Source organism: Botryllus schlosseri, chromosome 9, assembly GCF_051294905.1.
Source record: "Botryllus schlosseri isolate E-star chromosome 9, Bs_hap1, whole genome shotgun sequence".
Lineage (NCBI taxonomy): Eukaryota > Metazoa > Chordata > Ascidiacea > Stolidobranchia > Styelidae > Botryllus > Botryllus schlosseri.
In genome coordinates this window covers 20,731,391-20,752,122 of record NC_137244.1, presented here as the reverse complement: position 1 = coordinate 20,752,122, position 20,732 = coordinate 20,731,391, and the positions used below count along the sequence as shown (strand labels likewise).

The 20,732-nt window shown below is 42.3% G+C and overlaps 1 protein-coding gene across 1 annotated transcript; it reads left to right on the top strand.

Annotated features, from left to right (window-relative positions):
* Positions 1-750: 750 nt before the first annotated feature.
* LOC145447150 (insulin gene enhancer protein ISL-1-like) lies at positions 751-19,505 on the top strand. Its single transcript, XM_080325562.1, has 6 exons — positions 751-2,439; positions 6,379-6,568; positions 11,952-12,166; positions 13,574-14,013; positions 17,075-17,269; positions 18,645-19,505. The coding sequence occupies exons 1-6, from the start codon at positions 2,388-2,390 to the stop codon at positions 18,786-18,788; spliced, it is 1,236 nt and encodes a 411-aa protein (XP_080181688.1). The 5' UTR covers positions 751-2,387; the 3' UTR covers positions 18,789-19,505.
* Positions 19,506-20,732: the final 1,227 nt, after the last annotated feature.

Below are 20,732 nucleotides of genomic sequence, written 5' to 3'. Positions count from 1 at the left end.
CACAAATCCCGGCATCTCAGTTGCTTCGGTGTCGGTAGCTCAAGGAAATGGGGTATCGTCATCAACTGTTACCATTCTCAAAACTACGCAAGTCGTCGGTACCGGTCGAACCGGCAATCATAATACCAATCCGACGGCACAAGTCAAGATTACGCGATGCATTGAGATTCCTGAAATTTCTATTAGCGAAATACTAATTTTACGCGGCACAAAAATAGCGCCGAGCTAATATTCTCCCGAACTGCGACGCATTTATGACGGATATCAGCCGGGGCGAAGATATGTTATCGCTCCATAAGTATCGTGTTTATTGTCGTAACGATATTATTAGAAATCGGACAAAAATAGCAATGGCAGATATCATGAGAGTCTGTCATTAGCGTTAACCGATTACGTCCAACTATTCAGTGGTCGGAATTCTCGTTGATGCATATCTGATCATAGAGCTGGAATTTGAGAAATGTAATAGATATAAGACGCATATTTTTGTCGCAGTACACTACCTAAAAGAGAACGCATTCCTAATATCTGACAATGCCGAGTCGAAGCATTTCACAACGCAGTAGACTTGGAGAGGCATGCGTAGCGATACCGTAATATGATATTTTCAATTCGACAATATAGAGCTACTTAGCCGATGTTAGAGAACGTCTTGGTCTTGCGGGAAAAAACGCCCGGTTGATTGGCGGATCTCTTGCGGATACGAGAACGCGCAGCGCCATTTGATGGTGCATTTAGCCTACAGATGAGGAATAGCTTGGAAGGGGTGCGGAGTACGCGCGCTTGTTTGCGCAGGATGTAACACCGAGGTGTCTTTGAGCAATGATAATTGTCGTATAGTCAACAGAGTTGTACAAGTGTTGTTTGTGGACGGTAGAAAAATTGTTTTGCGCGTCCAAATCGATGTATGTAAGATGGCGTCCCAAGATTCCCCATACTCGTGAGGGCGAGTGCGACTCCAGTCACAATAATTTTATCGATAAGAAAATTAGGCATGCGCAACGAAAAATGACAGTCGCTGAAGACCGAGCGGCGGCATTGGTAAATTTCAACTTCTGAGCGCGGGTTTCGAGCAAATAAGCCAGTCTCCAGCGGCATTGTCCAGTGAACTTTTAACACTACGCAGCGCCATAATACGTGCCTTGGTGATATTTGACAAAGGTCTCGTACGGTACATTTTGATTGACATATATTTTTTCGACAGCAGGTGTACTCGTTTCGAAACGCATTTGTTCGCCCACTACTGAATAGATTGGCCTGCGATTGTGTCTTGAAACGGCATAAATCCATTCATAACGCTAATGAACCTAATACGGCGGATTTTCAAAATGAATTGGTCATGATAGTAACTTATATCAAAGCATGGTCCATTACATAGTTGAGTCTGCTAAATACCGAAAATTACGATACGTTTAACTGCCCGTATCGGTAATCGGACACGGTCACCGGCGCTTTGATACGCCGCCGAGACGAGAAATAAAGCAAAATATTTTCCGGACAATTTACGACGATATTCCCTTTATGTTCCGGACTTTGCCCTGACTGAAGTTAGGAGTTAACACTCTTGCAAGTTAACGCTTTGACTTCACGAAATGAGCCCGTTTGTTTTATCGCCACTGCCGTGGTGAGATCGTTAGATCCGCTATCGCGGATGTATTCGGTAATGTTGGAACTCGGTCGGATGACAAATCCCTATCGCTGTAAATTTTTAGGGCCCCCGCATGCCCAGCTTGCAAACTTTATGAGGCCGTTGAAACAGTTTGATGACAGTCCGTCTATCGCGGTCCGAAACCCGCTGTCACGCTGCCATTTTGTGGAATATTCCAAATGTCACGAGCGGCCGTGTTCTGTCGGAAGTCATTTCCAATGCGAGAATACGCGCCGTGAGAGAGAACATGGAAAAAGTTCGGGGTACCTGCAAATCACCAGTGCACGTCAAGTTAAATTGCGTCGTAGAAGAAAGATGCTCGCTGTATGCATACAGTCATATTGTCTTTGCTTGTCGTGTCATTCACACTTGTGTATTTTTCCGGCGAGCTTTCATCAACGCCAAGGCGTGTTGGTAATTTCGCGTTTCTTTTACAGAACATATATACGGATATATATTTATGTTTATAATAAGACACAGGCTGACTATACTGCACCCGTTTTCCGAGACACGCTGGCCTTAAAAAATCTCCCGAAATCCCACCCATTTCCTTCGGATTCTAGCAGCTGCTAACAGGCGGCGTCCAAACGACAAGATTCTACCTCAACATTGCTCCGAGAGCGATCAGATATTGGGTTTACTATTCCCACACGAGAAGACGGATTCGCTGGAGCCTGGGATCTACGACGTTAGCGTGCCCGCGATCGACAGCAAACTGGCTGTCGGTGACTTGCGTGACATGGGCGACCCGAGCCAAGCAGGCGTCGTGCCGCACATGACGGGCGCCGGCGGTGAGTAATCATTTTTTCGGCAAGTTACAATTTCGTCGCCGGCGTACGGTTCTAGCAGTCGAAGGCGACGCGATCATTTTCCCATGAGATAGCGCCGTACCGCCGTCGAGTCTATCGCGACAGTTTGTTGTCACTTATGTGATATGGATTTGCCATTACAGAATGTCATAAGGGTCAGAAATTGTCAGAAATTTTTTACGCCAGACTGCAACGTCGACAGACTACTTTATGATACATATGTGTTTAGAGTGAAGTAATAACTTGTATTTTAAGAACATAATTTGAATATAACACGAGTCCAGTATCGAAATTCGGCAAATAGACTGTTAAGTTAAGTTCAAATTAGTAGATTTTCGCCAAAAAATCTGATTTAAATACGCCGGAATGTTTCTTGCTGGTCTGTCTGCCGATATTTATACGATGAGTTTTTGTAGCTTACACTATATACTCAGTTGCTTAAAATTGGTTGATTCGTACACTGAAACTGTGCGTTCGACACGTAAATTCGCGTATGACAAATCTTTTACAAATCTTAGAAATGTTATTATCAATAGGAAATTTTAATATCATGTTATGTATGAAACGAGTAAATCTGTCACAGCTGTGCGTTATATGATCGCGATATCGTTTGCAATGTCGATTTCATTTGCGGCGGCAATACCAACCATATGTATATTTATTAGTTTTGGAATGTCGGTTCCGAACTTGCACGGTGATGTATGATTCATCCCTCATTGTCCAGCGGCAAGTTGTCCGCGCTGTTAATAAAAGTATACGTTAATCGTAAAGAGAACACATCACCCATCTGCAGTGTATCAGACGGATTGTTACCTCTCGTTCCCGCTCGTAAAAGTGCGCTTTATATTGTGAACATCGCCAAGCCGAATGCGTTGGTATTTGTGCAACTTGTCGAGCGGTTATTACAACGCTACCGCTACTGTGCTTGCACAAGCTCATAACCTACTATTTAGCAATAAAAAATCAGATCGGGCCCGGTGCAAAATCCGGGCGTATTTGATCAGAATGGATCAACCGACCCCGTCCGTCAAAACTCACTGCTAAAAAACGGAATGCTGTCGTGATACAGTCTTTGTACATGTGTTGGACTCCGCGCATCTAAAGATACAATTGAAATGGAAGGCTACAATTCTAATGTCAAGAAACGCAGTGATATACGTCTTTGTTTATTAATATGACAAATAAAAGCCTATCTATGTGTCAGCGATCGATAATTGTAAATTCTGCTAGATTCGAACCAAGCGCTTATATTATAGGGTTTCATTGCTCAATTTTGTCCATATTTCCCAACGTCTGGCTATTTAATGTCTTACAAAAGCATAGAGCGAACAACATAGCCTGCTCTAAATCCCTTGCTGCAACAAACGTACGGGCCTGGTGCGTATAGATGACCGCTGACCACGACCATTGACCATCGATACCGTACACTATGAATTTAAAACATCGAGTATACACGGCCCAGGAATTCAAACACGCGCTACTGGCATGTACATTACAATTGTGCATGGTAACGTATTGCGTAGTCGAGACTAGAAATAAATCTGCGGTACGTAAAGACCTAATCAAGGATTAGGTTGATCGTGGCAATGACAATTTTTAACAAACGGATTCGTGTTGCTTGATGCTCCAACGTACGAGCCCGGCGCATTCACTTTTAAAATCAGATTGGAGCGTCATTTCTCGCCCCGCATGAGATGGCATGATTAAAAGAGGCCTTTCAACGGCAACCTCAAAAAGACGGCGTGCCCAACCGCAATTTTGTCGGCATATTGCTCGCTTCACAAAATGGCGGATAACGCATGCGGCATCCGTTGTATGGCGGAGCGGAGATACGCGATTAAAAATCCGCATTGCGAAGTAGAAATATCGGTTTGCTTGCTACCAATATCGCTGGCGATACGGATACGAAAGTTTTTAGTGGCCACGCGGCGTGCAAAATTAGCAACAAATGTTAATCCACGGACATAAGATTATTGAGCTATTGAATGCGGCCGCGTAACGCGCTGAATAGATCGACACGTTTTATGGGTTTTGTAGAAAGCGACTCGTGTAGAAACGCGAACGCCTTTTCCCGTTGTTCATTTGACTTGTGCAAATGGAGTTTTCCGCTTGGTTCAATATGAAGAGGCTTTTCACAGACTATCACAAATAGATTTCAAGATCGGTTCCGGTCTCTGCTAAGAAGATAATAATATTAACACCCGCCGCGTAAACCTACTAGGTGTGTAGTTATGCTTTAATATCCACAGCGGTGTTCCTAAGAATGATTCCGTACCTGTGTTACTACAAACTCACGCCTTTGTAAAAACTTTCTATTTTCTTAGCGATGGATAGGCAAGGTATACATTCGACGTCATAGGTTATCACATGCAGACCTCCGTTCACAAACAAATATCTCACACAATAAGCCCTTGTTGATACTGGCACGGGTAGCGTGTAAAAATTGAGGTTTTAACGCCCGTTTTCTCGTAGTAGAAATCGTTTGAACAACGCGCGGGCGGACGTGAAAAATTGCGTGTAGTGTTTCGACTAGGGACTTGCAGCCGATGAAAGATTGGCAGTCGCCCGCGACTGGGTTAGACCCCATACGTGCGAAAGCGCCCCGAATGTCGGCAACGCATGTGTGATGTCACACGATATTATGCCAACAAGTCCAACATGCATTCTCGAAAGAATGTCACTCTCCCCGGCGCTTTGGCCATATTTTTCTTTATTTTATCTTTTCGTTCTTAAACGGATAAGTCGCGGCGTTTAAATAATGCCATGTTCGTAAGGGATTCTCCGTGTCCCTAGTACGACGGTTCAATAATAGCGATTTAACCACGCGTACGTGATTTAAACCTGAATCTACACCAGTGACGAATATATCCGCGCCACACACGACGGCGTGGCATTTACGCCGGTATATATACGATCTAATATCACGAAAGGCCTAAAACAGGAATAAAACGAGAGTGACAAAACTACACAAACACATATATACGCGCCATCGAATCAATGTAAGCGTGCCTCTACGCCCGACCCTATGCTGGCAAACTTAAAAATTGACGAACCTAAAGCGTTTTATGATCTTAATAATGCTCTGATCGACTTGTATCAATTAGTCAAGTTTGTTACATTAATGTTTAATCGCAAATTCGTTACCCGACGCTGCGTTGTAACACGTATTGCCTTCGCTAAGGTAGTACACCTACGCGCATATGAGGATCATTGTAATTGTAAACCGTATGTTTTGCGCCACCAAAATCAATCTCAAATACATACGCTGTATTTTATGAACGTTGGGCGGTATAGTCCTTCCTCGGCGTACGTCGTTACGAATAGGTTTTATTTTACATCCGTAGATTAGAGTTCTACGTAAAAGACAAAATCTTGTCAAATAAAGCGAGACACATTGATCCAATCCGAATGCTTGGATGCTGAATCGTATCATTAGTCTTTTCGATAGTCTATAATAACAGCATTATGTATAGTTTTCATACGATCATTCGTTTTGAAATATCAAATATACACGAATCACGATCGTCTAAAAAAAAAATGAAAACGTCGAGATGGGAAAATAAGGGACCTCCAGAGTGGTAAATTTATGTCAATTAACATCTCTATATCATGGATTCGTGAAGCTACCCATAAAATCGTTCGCAATTGATTATATTAGAATCTAACCGGAGAAACCACCAACCTTGATAGATGTGCACATTAGGTATTCATCCATATATATCGTCTACCTTCATGCATGTCACGGCCCGCAAACAAACAGGCCAGACGAAATCAATGCCACGCTTCGTTACTGCGCTCGTAATTATATTATTTAGCGTGCGACAACCTCGGATAGTTTTCATGTCTCGTTCCGTACGACCGAAGACCGTAACCCGCCAGATGAACCGATCCAGCAGATTGACGAGTGTCTACTTTTTCCAGATCCTAACAGGATACCTTGTTGCGCCGGATGCGGGGGCCCTATCCACGACCAGTATATTATGCGGGTGGCGCCGAATTTGGAATGGCACGCCGGGTGTTTGAAATGTACAGATTGTGGGCAACATCTAGACGAGACGGGGACTTGTTTCGTGCGAGACGGGAAGACATACTGTAAACAGGACTATATCATGTGAGTTCGGGGATTGTAAAATTGCATAAGCGAATTGTACAATGTACATGACACACTGGCAGAATACATATTCTTGTGAACTTTATGCTGCCTTTACGAAGGGATTTGGCAATATTCGCCATTTTTATCTCCTTGGGTGATATTCCACAATATAAATACCCGTAGAGCTTCTTGGAGGTACCTGTCATTCAAACACGAATACGATTTACTTGTACGTTGCAATTACTGTGTAAATAGGCCGAATAGATTTTGTTCAGTGGTTGATCAGTGCTTGCAACAAGTAGCCTACAGGATACAGGAAAAGTGGACTGCATTGCAACTGTTGGCAATGCCGAGACCGCATTGAAAACACATGACTCAACTAATCTCATGTTATTGCGGGTAATCGTATTCAGTAAGCCACAACGCCACGGCGTCTTCAATCACTCGACACTGGGATCGGGCTTGTCAAATTATTCAATTCGATTTCACGCTCGTCAAACGATTGACACAAGTCACACGATTTCACCTGTGAAATTCTAGCGTTTTTCTTGTTATTAACCCGGCCTTGACACCGATTTCGATTGTTTACATATCTCACTTGATCCCGCGTGTATAAATGTATATAAATATCTATATTATCCCGCTATAATGATATTAGCGAGCTTTGTTGCGTAAGCATTGTGTTACTTTGCCCTCCATAAAAGATGGCCTAATGGCCAACATTGTAGTTGATCGCATAATTAATTAGGCTGTATTTCTACAAACGAGATCATATATTTTCTAGAGTTGTAACCTAATTTGCGAGGGTTGGCCCGGAATGTTTACGCGGATCGATCCGAGGTATCGATTGTGGCAGTAAAGTTTGGAGAAGGTTTAGGCCAACATATGGTCGGCAACAGAACGAAGCCGTTAGATTACGTAGAATTACCATATGCAGCCGCTATTATCCGCTAAGTAGGAAAAGATTAGATTGCTCTGTGTTCGGACTTTGCAGTCATAATTCATCAAGAAGTATCAACTTTGTGCGTAAGCATTGGTAATTACTTTTACCAAGCCGGCGATTCAGTTGTAGTACAACACGCTGCTACAAACACCGTGGTCTAAACACGCGTACGCCACTAATGTACAAGTACAATGTACATCGCATAACGAGAAATAAGGGCACAAGCGAATCAGCACCCACGCCTAAATCCTGTGACTGTTTGCATTACAACTAAACAATGATGAAGGAACGCAGCTCCGCAGGCTTGCATAGAATAAAAGGAAATTTACTTCGCGAAATTGCTGGACGCTAATTTAGGCGTGAGGGTCTTACAATATCTATTTTACCACAGCTCTGCAAATCGGCTCGAATAATAATACGCATTTAATCTTAGTATAAATTGTACACGACAGCCATAACGAATATTAGCTGTAATATCAACTTGGTACTTATATTTAGCAGTGACGTCACATACAATGGTCGAAATCAGACGTTCACTTTGCCATACGTGAACTATAGAAAATCTTAGCGCACTCTGTCTCTTGAACTTGGCGATAGTATATTTGCGGACTACAAATGAATACTTGAATACTATAGCCCGAAATCATACAACAGAACGGGGGCGTGATAGCTACGTTGTATTTTGACAATCGCAAGGCCAAAATCGACAATAGGTATCAGGAAAAGATGGACACTGCCGAACCCTAATTATTCCTTCCCAAGCTAGACGTTTCGGCAAGTTTTCCACGAGTCCGGATTAAGTTATTGCATTTGCGGATGTATACAGCGCGCGTGTGTTTGCATCCTCCGACCAGGGATCGCGGTGAGAGCTGTAATCCGCAAGGATAAGCCGCCGTGAAAATCCGATCCAAATACCCACACCGAGCACCTACAAACGGAAGCCGTTATCCAACATGAACCGAGCAGACTTTTTATTTGATTAAAATTTCAGCATGCGCCCCTTAGACGCAATACCATAAGCTTAATGTCACACATAATATTTTAGTAGTCGATCAAATCCTGTATAAAACATTACACTAGCTATAACTACTACACTATAGCTATAACTACAGAGTAGCAATATTCAAGCCTTACATATCGATATATTTGAAGTACGCGAAGAGTGACAACAGAAGAACGCTTTTCGATGTAATTCCTTCGATGTTGGTAACCTAGAAGGCAAACCACTGCCCCGTCAGGTGCAGTAGCTAATTTTGGTCAACACTGTAACGGACAATCACCGGGTTGAGATCATGGGCCGATTTCTCGCTCATTCGCGAGTCAAAACAACTACTGACAGAACCATATTATGGGAGCCTCTATAGTAAGCCGGATCTGCCCCGTACACTTGTCTATCAGAACCGGAGTTTCCCCGTAGATTTACATATTTACATTCCTCACAAAAATGAGATGTATTATTTATGAGTGCTGTCACTCCCTACGGAATATGGCACCAACGTGCAGCGCAGCTGTTGATCCACCGCTGGCCTCCTACTTTATACCTTATAGCTTAGAAGGATGGGATATTTATCCACACTGGGGCTCAGCGAGGCGCATCTAACAGTGTACAGCACAAGGGGGCGTCTGTTTCTGTTTACGCATAGATCGCCGAGATAAGTTACGGACTCGGGAATTTTTAATGAACCAATACAAACGATCCGACGTGTTGCCAATTACGTATTCCAAACAAACGGGACACGGCGCGCAGCCGGAGGAGCGCGATTCCGTAGCGAGCCTCGCGCGCGTGATGTCACGATTTCGAAAACTCGTACGGCTTGTCAATCAAATCCGCGCATCTCTCGACAACTTACGACTGCGGTCGATCAGTCACGACTCAGAGTTCAAATCCGCGTCGGTGCGGTCGCGATTACGTCAGCAATCAGCGCGCGTATCGTAACTCATCCGCTGTGCAGATATGTTGAGAAATAGCCAGAGATGGTCAGTAACGAAATAGATCTATTTGTCGAAGTGCTCAAGTCAGTTTTGCGTACTTCCACTGCTTCTCAGTTGGTTATGTTTTAAACTGTTTCTACTGGAACAATTTTTACGCTTTGGATTCAGAAAAGTATAAAGTAGTTTCGGGATAGCTTTGAATCACTTTTGTGTGAAATCTTCATAAGTGGTTATGTTTAGACTACTTCGGCTTTAACAGTTTTTACGTTTTGAACCTGGACAGTGTTGAGTAGTTTCGGGATAACTTTGCTTCTATGTGAAATATCTGCATAAACCACGGAAAATAGCCATCGCACCAACTGTTAAATAAATATGTTCGAATATTTGAAGGGTTTGCAGCCTGCAGTGCTTCTGCGTCAGTCTCAGACGCATCTCGCAATTTCGAAAGTACAGCCACGACAGATAAATTGTCAAAGTGTGCGAACCTTCGACCAAGTCTACATTTCGAAAACGCTTACTCGAGAGTACTTTTCATACCCTTCATTTGAAATAATTTGGTCACTTCTTGAAAATAGATAATTCTACTTGTAATTGACTAGAAATGTATGCCGTTACCCCTATACCTACTTGAGTATCAACGATGGATAGTTGGGCCGCCTCTGGAAACGACTCAGGGTCGGATGTATTGCAGCGTATAATCTCGACACGCGACCTTACCATTCCGTTATCCATTATTTAATGAAGCTTATTCCCAGTTTGCTAGGTAACATTATCGATAATTGCGGCGCGTCCGGCTAAAAGCATTCGATCCGGGCCAATTACAGATGAGGTATTGATATTATTCCGATGCATTCATCGATTATTGTTATTATCTACATTGAACACAACTGTCGACGGCTGCTTTTATGTTACTGCTCCACCCGTTAACCTCATAAAATCACGCGCCGGTCCGATACAACAGGATCCGAATCGGGCCTTGCGTATTGCGAGCCGTTGATAGGTATCAATCGTCACTGGCGGTGAAGGTTGCTCGTGTCACCCGTGTCGTGTCTGGGCGTCTAACGGGCGAAACGCCACCAGTTTCATCACGCAATTACTGCCGGCATTGTGTCGCACGTCACTCGTCGAATGGCGATTCGAGTCAAGGTTGATAAAAGTTGCGGTACTAATCAATGTAAATGTTCCGGGAAACATCGCCGCATGTATTCCAAGTATCTTTGGCATCGGTTGTTTCGGATAATACATTAGAGATTAGAACATAAATAACAAAATATACACACACATACAAGATCTTAACTTAGAAAACGGATATATTATGCACACAATTTCGCATTCCGTAATATTTCACTATTGCCGTGATACGCACGGTAAGTCCCGAGGGAACGTCGAAGGGCCACAGGATAAAGAAACCCGTGCAGACGTGCCGCAGTTTAATTAACTTCATGTAGAACATTAGACTTTTATGAACATGAAGCGGCCGGCCGCGACCAACAATTTGAATGAAAACACACGCTGCTAACGTGTCAAGCCGCACGGAAGATGGAATTTATGATAATTTTTCTATGATATATATTCCCGAGCGCTTTTGATATATATCCCGACACTATCGCTTGGGAAGAACGCAAAAATCGCAATGACTCATTCTACAAACACATGCCGCGCCGGCGCTTGACGTTCCGCCTGTGAAAAAGCTGGCATAAATTCCTGGCATACGTTTTCATGAGGAGAAGCGAACAATATGCTTTTCCGAGTTTAAGAACGACAATATGAGGTGTAACAATGTGTACGCTGTACACAAGGGCGAAACTCCTAAGACCCCCCGAAAGAAAGAATTTAGGGTGATTCTGAGTGAAAAACTGCCTTAAATCAATAACACCTGTCCTTCATGCAATGTAATGTGGTATGCAAGTGAATGCACTGTATTGAAGATATGTGCTGTAAGCATGCTCGTCCTAAGGTCCCATTTATCATTAGACCTAGAATATTGGTAGGCCTACAGTTTCATAACAATATAATATAGTATATCATTGTTATATTTTTAAATAGATTTACAATAATCACTAAATTGTTTTGAAATAAAATAAAATGACAGTCAATAAAGAAGAGCATGTTTCTCAAACTACTGCTACCGCAATGCCTTACTCTACTCAACAAGAATCACCACAGACCTATATATTCCGTTTGATCCGTCGCACACACTTGGGACCGCCAGGCGTTTGATCGCGACAACAATGCGGAAAAAAGTACCAAATATAGTGCGCCAAATATCGTCTGGGGATGTCCGTGTAATATAATATCTTCGTCATTGCGAAAAAACCTCACGCGATTTCGCACAGACGTCGCAGTACGCCCAAACCTATCCAGCAATTGGTCCATTATATGTAAAATCATGGATGTCAGAATTTAATACTTGTTCTTTACGTAGTAATGATTTTAATAATTTCATGCAAACACGTCATACAAGACAAGTATCCTACAGCAGCATCGCTTCTTAATTCACTCAATTCAATCACATTCCTTTTGCAGGCTTTTCGGAACCAAATGCAACAAATGCGGCTTGGGTTTTACCAAGAACGATCTCGTAATGCGCGCAAGAAATAAAATCTACCACGTAGAATGCTTCAGGTGTCTCGCCTGCAACAGACAGCTCGTCTCTGGAGACGAATTCGCTCTGGGCGAAGACGGACTTTATTGCATAGCGGATCACGTCGAAAGATCCGTCATGCACAACGACATATTAGGTATAATTAATATCAAGCAGTTCAAGTTACTGTAAATATGTATCGTCTGTTAGATCAGTGGTTCTCGGTTCTCGCGATTACGCGAGACAAGGGGGGCGAAAAAGTCTCCGGGCTTTTATCTTCGATTTCTTGGGGATTTTCGATCGATGTTAAAGCGATCCAATGATTGACCGTTGTACAACGAACAATAGCTCGGTTCGCCTGACAATATTCTGTATTTTATCATTTATTAGCGTTCATAATACGATTCATTGGTCCAACCATCGCTTCGATCTAAAACGGGACCTATGTATAATTTAAATATCATATTCATAAACATGATCCCATACAATTATAATTTTCGTCATATTTTCCTCCAATTTTTCACGGCATTGCCTCTTTTGTATTATTGCTTCTTTCCATTGGACATCATGCTATATGGACTTCACTGGCATAAACTCGACTCTGAACGTACGAAATCGCTGTAGGACTGGGGTATAACTGCATCACTCCTATATGGAAATCAGCACAATCTGAAAACATTCTACTTATATTCGTGGCTTATCTTAGTCTTCATAGTGAACGCTTTGAACTACATAACTAGGTCTAGGACTGCATGGTGATGGTGATGCATTCTCTCATAAGAGAAGTGCATCCAAAAACTACTTTACACTTCAATAATATGTATCCAAAAATTAGTATTTTAGTCCCAAAAATATTGAAGTAGAATTATGGAACAATCCCCTACTCGAGTAAGCAATACAAGTACTGCAGTAAAGTAGATTTACTTCGCTTGTGACGCCGCCAGACCTTTCTAGGGGCGATAAAGACATGCGCAGCGTGATAAAGGGGTGTTGAGTTTGAGAACCACAGTAAGATGATTCAGTAAATCGGCTCGAATCTGATTAATAGTACTAGGAAGCATGTTCCATTCTACACACTTCAGATCGAGCATTTTATAACAATAACAAAGTATCCCCATAAAAGAAAGAGCTTTCCTACTTAGAAGTCACGTATCGTGACAGTTTTAAAAAGTTATTTGCACCTCAAGTAACACCCTGACGTAAACGGTGTCAGAGCATTGCATGTTCAATGTTCCAAGATCCTTTTGAGCCACCAGACATGAACAATTGAACATTCGCGAATGAGGGCCAAGCCATTTTAAAACACCATATATGACGTCAATGTTCGAAGGATAAGGTAGCATATTTTCGCAGAGGTATAAATAAATCTTATGCCATAGATATTCGCAGAGTGTTTGTTCATATGCCCCGATATGGTCTGCTCACGTCTTGGCATCCAATCAATATATCTAAGAATAGGACAGGTATAAGATTTATAATTAGCTCATAACTATAGGCAAAGTAAAGAGCGATAATAATATATTATGGTAGCCGCGAGTTTACCCTCAACTCTCCTAAATTGCAGGGTTACATCATCACGGAGACGCCCCCATGAATCAAGTCATGTCACCGATGGGACTGCCCAACGGCGGCGTTTTAAGCCCGGTAATACCGGGGGTCGGGCCGCCCGGACACAATATGGCGACGGGCAACAGCGTCGCCGGCAGTTCAACGCCCTCAAACGTATCGAACGCGGGCAGGCGCTCGCACAAAGACCCGAAAACGACACGCGTCAGGACTGTACTTAACGAAAAACAGCTTCACACGTTGCGTTCCTGTTACGCGGCCAACCCGCGGCCCGACGCGCTGATGAAGGAGCAGCTCGTGGAGATGACGGGGCTTTCGCCGAGGGTGATCCGGGTTTGGTTTCAAAACAAAAGATGCAAGGATAAGAAGAGGGCCATCGCCATGAAGCAATTGCAGGACCAGCACCAAAATCCACACCATCATCAGGACGGCGACCAGGTCAGTTACGATATCCTTGTGTGAGTCATTTCCGTGAAAGAAAACCGCAGTGACAATCCAATAATAGAACATTAAACTATTTCTATAGTCGTGCATTCGACGAAAATATAGTTCTACGTAATATAGGTCGACGTTACTGAAAATTCGTTTAGTTACTTTATAGTTACAACTCATGCTTCGAGAAGGTATTGACAAATGACAAAGGCTCATTCCCGCTATCTGATCCGTCTTACAAAAGCCTATAACGAAAGTGGGCAGCGCTACAACATAACGCACACCGGCTCGGTGTAAAATGACCAATGTAGTCAAAACACCACGTACTCCAAAACAACAACAACAACATAACATTTAACTACCGATGTGTCTAATGTCTATGGTCGTACATTTGACGTCAGAATTTGTATATAAATGATTTGCTTTTAGTTTGAAATATTTCAAATTACTGTATACAAATACGCTTATATCAGTTCTCATGCTTCAAGAAAGTATTAGGAATTAGAATAAATATAACGATGCCTGGAATTACAAAAATGATAAATAAAACTCAGTTTACAATGACTGTTGTGATGCCATCTACAATATTGTTAACAAATGCGTTCGAATCAGATCATGTGACTTTAAGAAAACCCGTCACGTTACCCGACTTTCAACAGTCGTTGATGTACGATGTTACTGCCGCAAACTTCTTCCAACTCCAACAGTAATCATTCAACGTCCGAGAGCGCGCTGACCTGCTGACCGTCAACATGTCGCTAACGGTCACACGTGGTTAAGTCACTGATGCGGAAGGGATTAACGGTCTTGGAAAAACGAATGCTTATGCATATTTCATAATATGTTTTATGCATTGATGTGTCAATGTTTCGACAATACCGTGACGCGAAATCGCCCTGACACGGAAGAGACGTTGTCTCACGGCACGCTGGCGTGGCTGAAGTCGTGAAAACTTGACAGTGGATTAGAATCCATGTGAAAACGCATCTGCCGATTCGTAACGCTGGATAATTCCAAGACAAGGATCCATCAGTTCTTTTGAAAGTTTGCACCAAATCCATCACCGAAGTTTAGACGAATTTAGCACCGCCATTTTGAGCGCAGTACGCAGCAGTCAACGCGTAATCATGCAGTCACTCAACATGCTTCACGCCGTTTGAAAACACCTTACCGAAATAAGCGTCTTTTCTATCTATTTCGATATCGAAATAGATTCACGTGTGCGCGATAAGCAAGCACAAAATCAATGGGCTGCTCCCGTGGATTTTTATCTCGAATTTCCTTATTCGGAATGGCAGCACGCTCGATAATATCGACCAAATCCACATATTTAATCAGGTAATGGGGAAACAAACTTGTGTGCAATATATAGCGAGAAGGCAACACCGTATCAAAAGCGGAGCCACGAAGGGTTGTTGATTGTTGACAAAACTCCATACTGTTTTCCCTGCATTATTGGACACACCGCTTCATGTAACTGTCACTAATAAACAGGCATTTCATAACGTCATCAATGTCAAACTGAAAAAAAATCAATCATGTGTAGTTTACTGCGCCCCGGGATAATCGTTTTTTCTGTATGCCTCAATGTTTACGTCAACGCAATTTGTGTTTAAACAATACAAAGAAATATGAAAATACCGAGAAAAACACCTCAAAATTTATCAATAGAACTATGTAAATTGATTTGAACAAAAATAACTGGACATATACCATTTAAAACCGTGTAAAATGTAAGTTAGCAGCGACATTGAGATTCACAAAAATCACATCTTCCAGCTCCCTTATACAACAGTTAAATCATCCTAATCAACGCTAATTGGTATGGTATTTACTATTATGGTCCTAAATACAATGAAAGGAACTTGCCGAATATTATTATAGTCGGGGCATTGCCGAGGTTACAATGCTCAGTTAACGTTCCATATTATTCGGGTTCCAATCACATTCCCATTCCTTTCAATCACTCGTAAAGGGGTTCAACAAAACGGGCACCTTATCGCATCAAGGCGACATATCGATTTGAAGGATCCAGTCCATTCGTGAATTATCTTCGCCTGAGGGTTTTATCGCTCGCGACCGATTGATCGAAGAATTATAAGTAAACGTTATATTGCACTTTATTCGATATGATATATATATATTGTGTGAACATATAGCCATATATCAAAAATATGCAGGGGCGTTGGACCTAATCTTCAAGCCATTTTTGTCAAAGACTGTTGCCAGCGCTCTATCAAAACATAATCGAATGCAGTTTCGAGTAAAAGCTTAGTGTGAATGTTGCGGCGTTTAGTGATGGCGGTCATGATCTCTAGTGTTAATATCAATCAAAAAATGCGTTGGCAGCAGGATGTGCGTCCCGCCTCAGTCACGTAGCGCAAATAACGATTAATCATTCCGTCAAATGACATGTTCGCACGCCGGTCGTATATATACCAGGAATTATGCGCCCGTCAAATAATGCTTAATACCAGAGTATTTCTCAAGAGCTGTTTCGCGCGTGTAGTGACGTATGCTTGTGTTCAGCGATTAAATTAGCGACACCAAGAAAACGCTGCTACTTGCATGGACACTGGACAGTTCGACACTCCACTAAAGTGATATCAAGACATATAAGTGGCTGAGGATTAGGGACTGTTATGTTTCTAATTAATACCAGCAGTCCCGCATATACTCTCTTCAAAATTGATACCCACCCGTATGGATAGTCAATCATTGTCGTTGCACGGTTAAGCCATTTGTAAACAATCGGAAATCCAACGGTGCCAATGACCCACAATAGGTCCGTGATTCGAACGCATGTTAAGATTGTGAGGCAGTTGATCTGTATTTATTGAAAGATTACTGTGGCCCAAAGATGACTTAGCATTGTGTCACTACAAACTATTCGAATGCTGATACGTGCGACTATACTATTTACATTACGTTCCTGTTGCAACGTGTCTGGCGCTTGATGATTAAAAAATGCCCGACTGAAGAGTATAATGGATTTTATCGCCGTCTATAATCCGTTCAAGTAACGCCTAATGATATTACGATTTTATAACGAGTTTTTGCCCTGTAGGTCATGCCTAATGGAGGCGGTCACGGACTCTCAGGGTTGCACGGTGTTCCGATGGTAGCGTCGGAGCCGGTCAGAAACGACAATACCATCAACGCGAAGCCCGTGGAAGTGCGAAACTATCAGCAACCAGCGTGGAAAGCGCTCAGCGACTTCGCTTTGCAAACGGAAATTGAACAACCCGCTTTTCAACAATTGGTAAGTCTTAATGATTACATTACATGAGCCATATAAATTATATAAAATAATCAAACAAACCTTTCAAAGAGTAATTAAGCCACGATATTAAAGCTCGATATAAAGCAACTGCTGAAGATTTAGTGTCACAAGCTATAAACCACAAGTACACGGCGTTGAAAAATGAACAACGAAAACAAAATATACTCCTGATTGAAGTAACTAGCGTTAGTTTGGTGTCATTAGCTGCCCGACAGAATTTACATGTAGCAGCACCTTGTTACGTGTTGACATGAGCGTAACGAACATCTGTAAGCAAACCATCGCCGGCAAGGCCACGAAAGACTAAGACCGCCGGGAATGATGTGACAGTAGCAACCCAAATGCGTGTGCAGCGTTACCGCGGACACTTGACACGCACTTAAGTAAAGTGCCGAGAAGAAAGTGAATATACCGTCCGTACACGGATTAGCAAAGTCTCCGATGTCCCCTCGCCCGCACCGGGATGACAAAATAGTTCATTCAGCGTAGGCTATTCGATAGCGTTCTCCGAAAAAATGAGGCGGCATTCGGTTTATTATGCTTGCCTACGTCAGTACAACAAACTCAAATTTCGACTGAAGTGGTTTCATTTTGCTATAAATTACTACAGAGCGGTATCGCGCTTCAACGTCCGCTCTCTTATTAGCTCTTCAGGTATATTATATAATATATGATCTTGACGCGGTGGTATAGTGAAAACGAAATAAAGAAGGAACCACGGCTGTATTTTGCTTTCATTGATATTGTCCTATGCCGATAACGTCCAGCACGGTATAGTTCTAAAGTTGGTAGTATAGTATAGTGACCAGAGGTGGTCAAGCAGTCGGCGTAGTCAAGAGGAGGTTGAAATAACGCAGTAAATTTCCACTAAGTAATTGTACTCACCTCCAAAGCATATATTTACCACTTCAAGTGGAAGTGCAACATGAAATGTCTGAAAACTAATCAAGTAAGTATAGTTTCAGAACTAGACTTGGTTGAAGGGTTGCAGTAAATCGGAGGTGGTTGCTTTCGACATTGTAAGATTTATATTCGCGACAAACGGAAATGATATTACACATAGTTATAGTCTTCTAGAACTTACTCAGATATACAGTGACTATTTTGCATGGTTCTTATGATAAATCCATTCACAAAAGTGACCCAAACTCATCACAAAACTACTTACTAAAATCAAACATAACATAGCAGAAGCTTCGTTACTGATAACCTCTGTTAGTAACACGGGTGCATGCAGAATATGACTCCATGACACAAGCGTATCTCGCGGTACAATGTCATAAGTGATTGCAAAAATTTACCTCCAAATGAACTTGGGCGTCTCTCTGTTCAGTAATGAACCGCATATTTCCAGGTCAACAATTTCTCGGACCAAGGCCAAGGTTCGTTGTCCGACTCGTCGGACCTCAGCAGCATACCATCCGTATCGTCGGCGTTGACATCATGCTCAACACCGATGACTACGGCGCAAGACATCAACGTATCGGTGTGCAGCTAAATCGAGCCTAGTTGTTTGCGTCGCTGGGACGATCAAACGCGAGATCAATGCAACTTATCGGTACGATTCGATCGTGAAAACACCGAACTCTCTGTTAAAAATGGCGGCTACATATGGCCGAGGCGAAAGAGAACAGCGAACCCCACCCGTTTCCGTATAATTTAGTCGAACAGACTATTCTTTTTTAGTAAAATTATTATTTATCGAATCTACTGTTATAGCCATTTATACCTTGCGAATCCTATCGCCCGCCGAACAATATATTGTGATCAAAGGTAAATTGGTCAGAAACTATACGGAACGAATGAACAATATCCGAGAGAAATGCAACAAAACGCTCATCGACACCCTTCCGTTTATACACACGCGATCATTACCCCAGAATGTTTCTATATTATACATATATATTATATCGTGTTCTACTATCGCGAAGTACACAGATTTATGAAGAGCGGCCGTTGACTCTTACCGTGTCATGGAGTCTCAAAGTTATTGCTGATATTCCAACCAATCTTATTATTACTATTACCGTTCTACTTTTTCTCTGTTTGTCTCTTCTGTTATTGTTGAATCTAATTATTTAACCAGCTATTTTTTGTCTACGACTGATTCCTGATTTTCATTTTTTTCGGATATCGTCCGTGACGAGGGTAATGCTTTGTCTGTGTCATTCCGCCGGGAAAGGTTTTATCGAAATAAAACAGTTCATTATATGTATGCCGGATATTGTCAACTGGATTTCATTATTGCACACAGCGTTTCGCACCCCCATTCTGTAGGACCTTGGTACAAGAGTAGCGATGGCGAGCTTAGTGGGATGTCGTATATATAGATCGCGAGCTCATATTTGCGGCAAGGTTTCTCCATATCACCAGAATTTTATTCTTATTTACGGGAAGCAAGACCGCCTCATGCCTTACTGGCTGTAGACACCCGACTGCACAACGTGTCACTGGATAGGTACATATGTTGCAAGTATCTGCGTAAGTTCTCGTAAGCATTAATAACTTGCAGAACACGAAACGTTTTATAGTATAACGTGTCATATCCATATATGAAGATTTATAAGACGGGAACTTGGATCTTTACAGAGAACTTGCAAGTTAGATAACCATTCTAACAAATGTTTAGTTGAATCAGTTTAGTTCGAGGTGACACCGCAAGGCGCATAACACGACGTTCCAAATTGTGTATCAGTCGAAAGATCAAAATTAACATATAGGGATAGGGAGAACGATTCCAGTATGCCGAGGCGCAGAAAAAGCATACACATTTCCACGAAAGGCGCGGCATTCTATTTTTATGTGCAGAGCGAATTGGTGGGCAAGATCGCCAACCGATAGTAGATGGAATCGGAAAATGCATGATAATCTTTTATGTATCGCTATTTATTTTGGATATAAACAGGCGAGATATGCAGGAGAATGTGACAGTTTCGCGGCTTGTCGTGTTTTGCGCGCTTTGTGCGAGACAACTCCAAACCACCGTAAAACTTCCAACAACATCGCGTGTTACAGGTCTAAACCGGGTGTACAATGTATACGATGTACATCCAAGCCCCAATTAGTTCCAGCTTGAAATGCGTCTGTGTTTTGCCAGGTGCTAACATCGAGACACGCTACTCGACTTCAGAAAAAGAACTGAAGCTATATGCTGTAGGGTTACGATTTACAGCTTATCTTTATAAGATGCCACCTCGACAAAGTACCCAATACCTATGCAATAAATATGTGGTAACATTATCAAGTTGAGTAGCTGAAGAATAACTTTTTGCAAAATGTGCGGATTTCGATAAATACCTGATTACCAGAAGTACATGAAAGCAATAAATGGATGTTGCCATGAACGACCACGGCGTAAGTAACTATGCTTATACCGATCAAGCGATCATGACTTCAGAATGTCAGGATACAAAGCATTTATTATTTATCGAGACTTCACAGC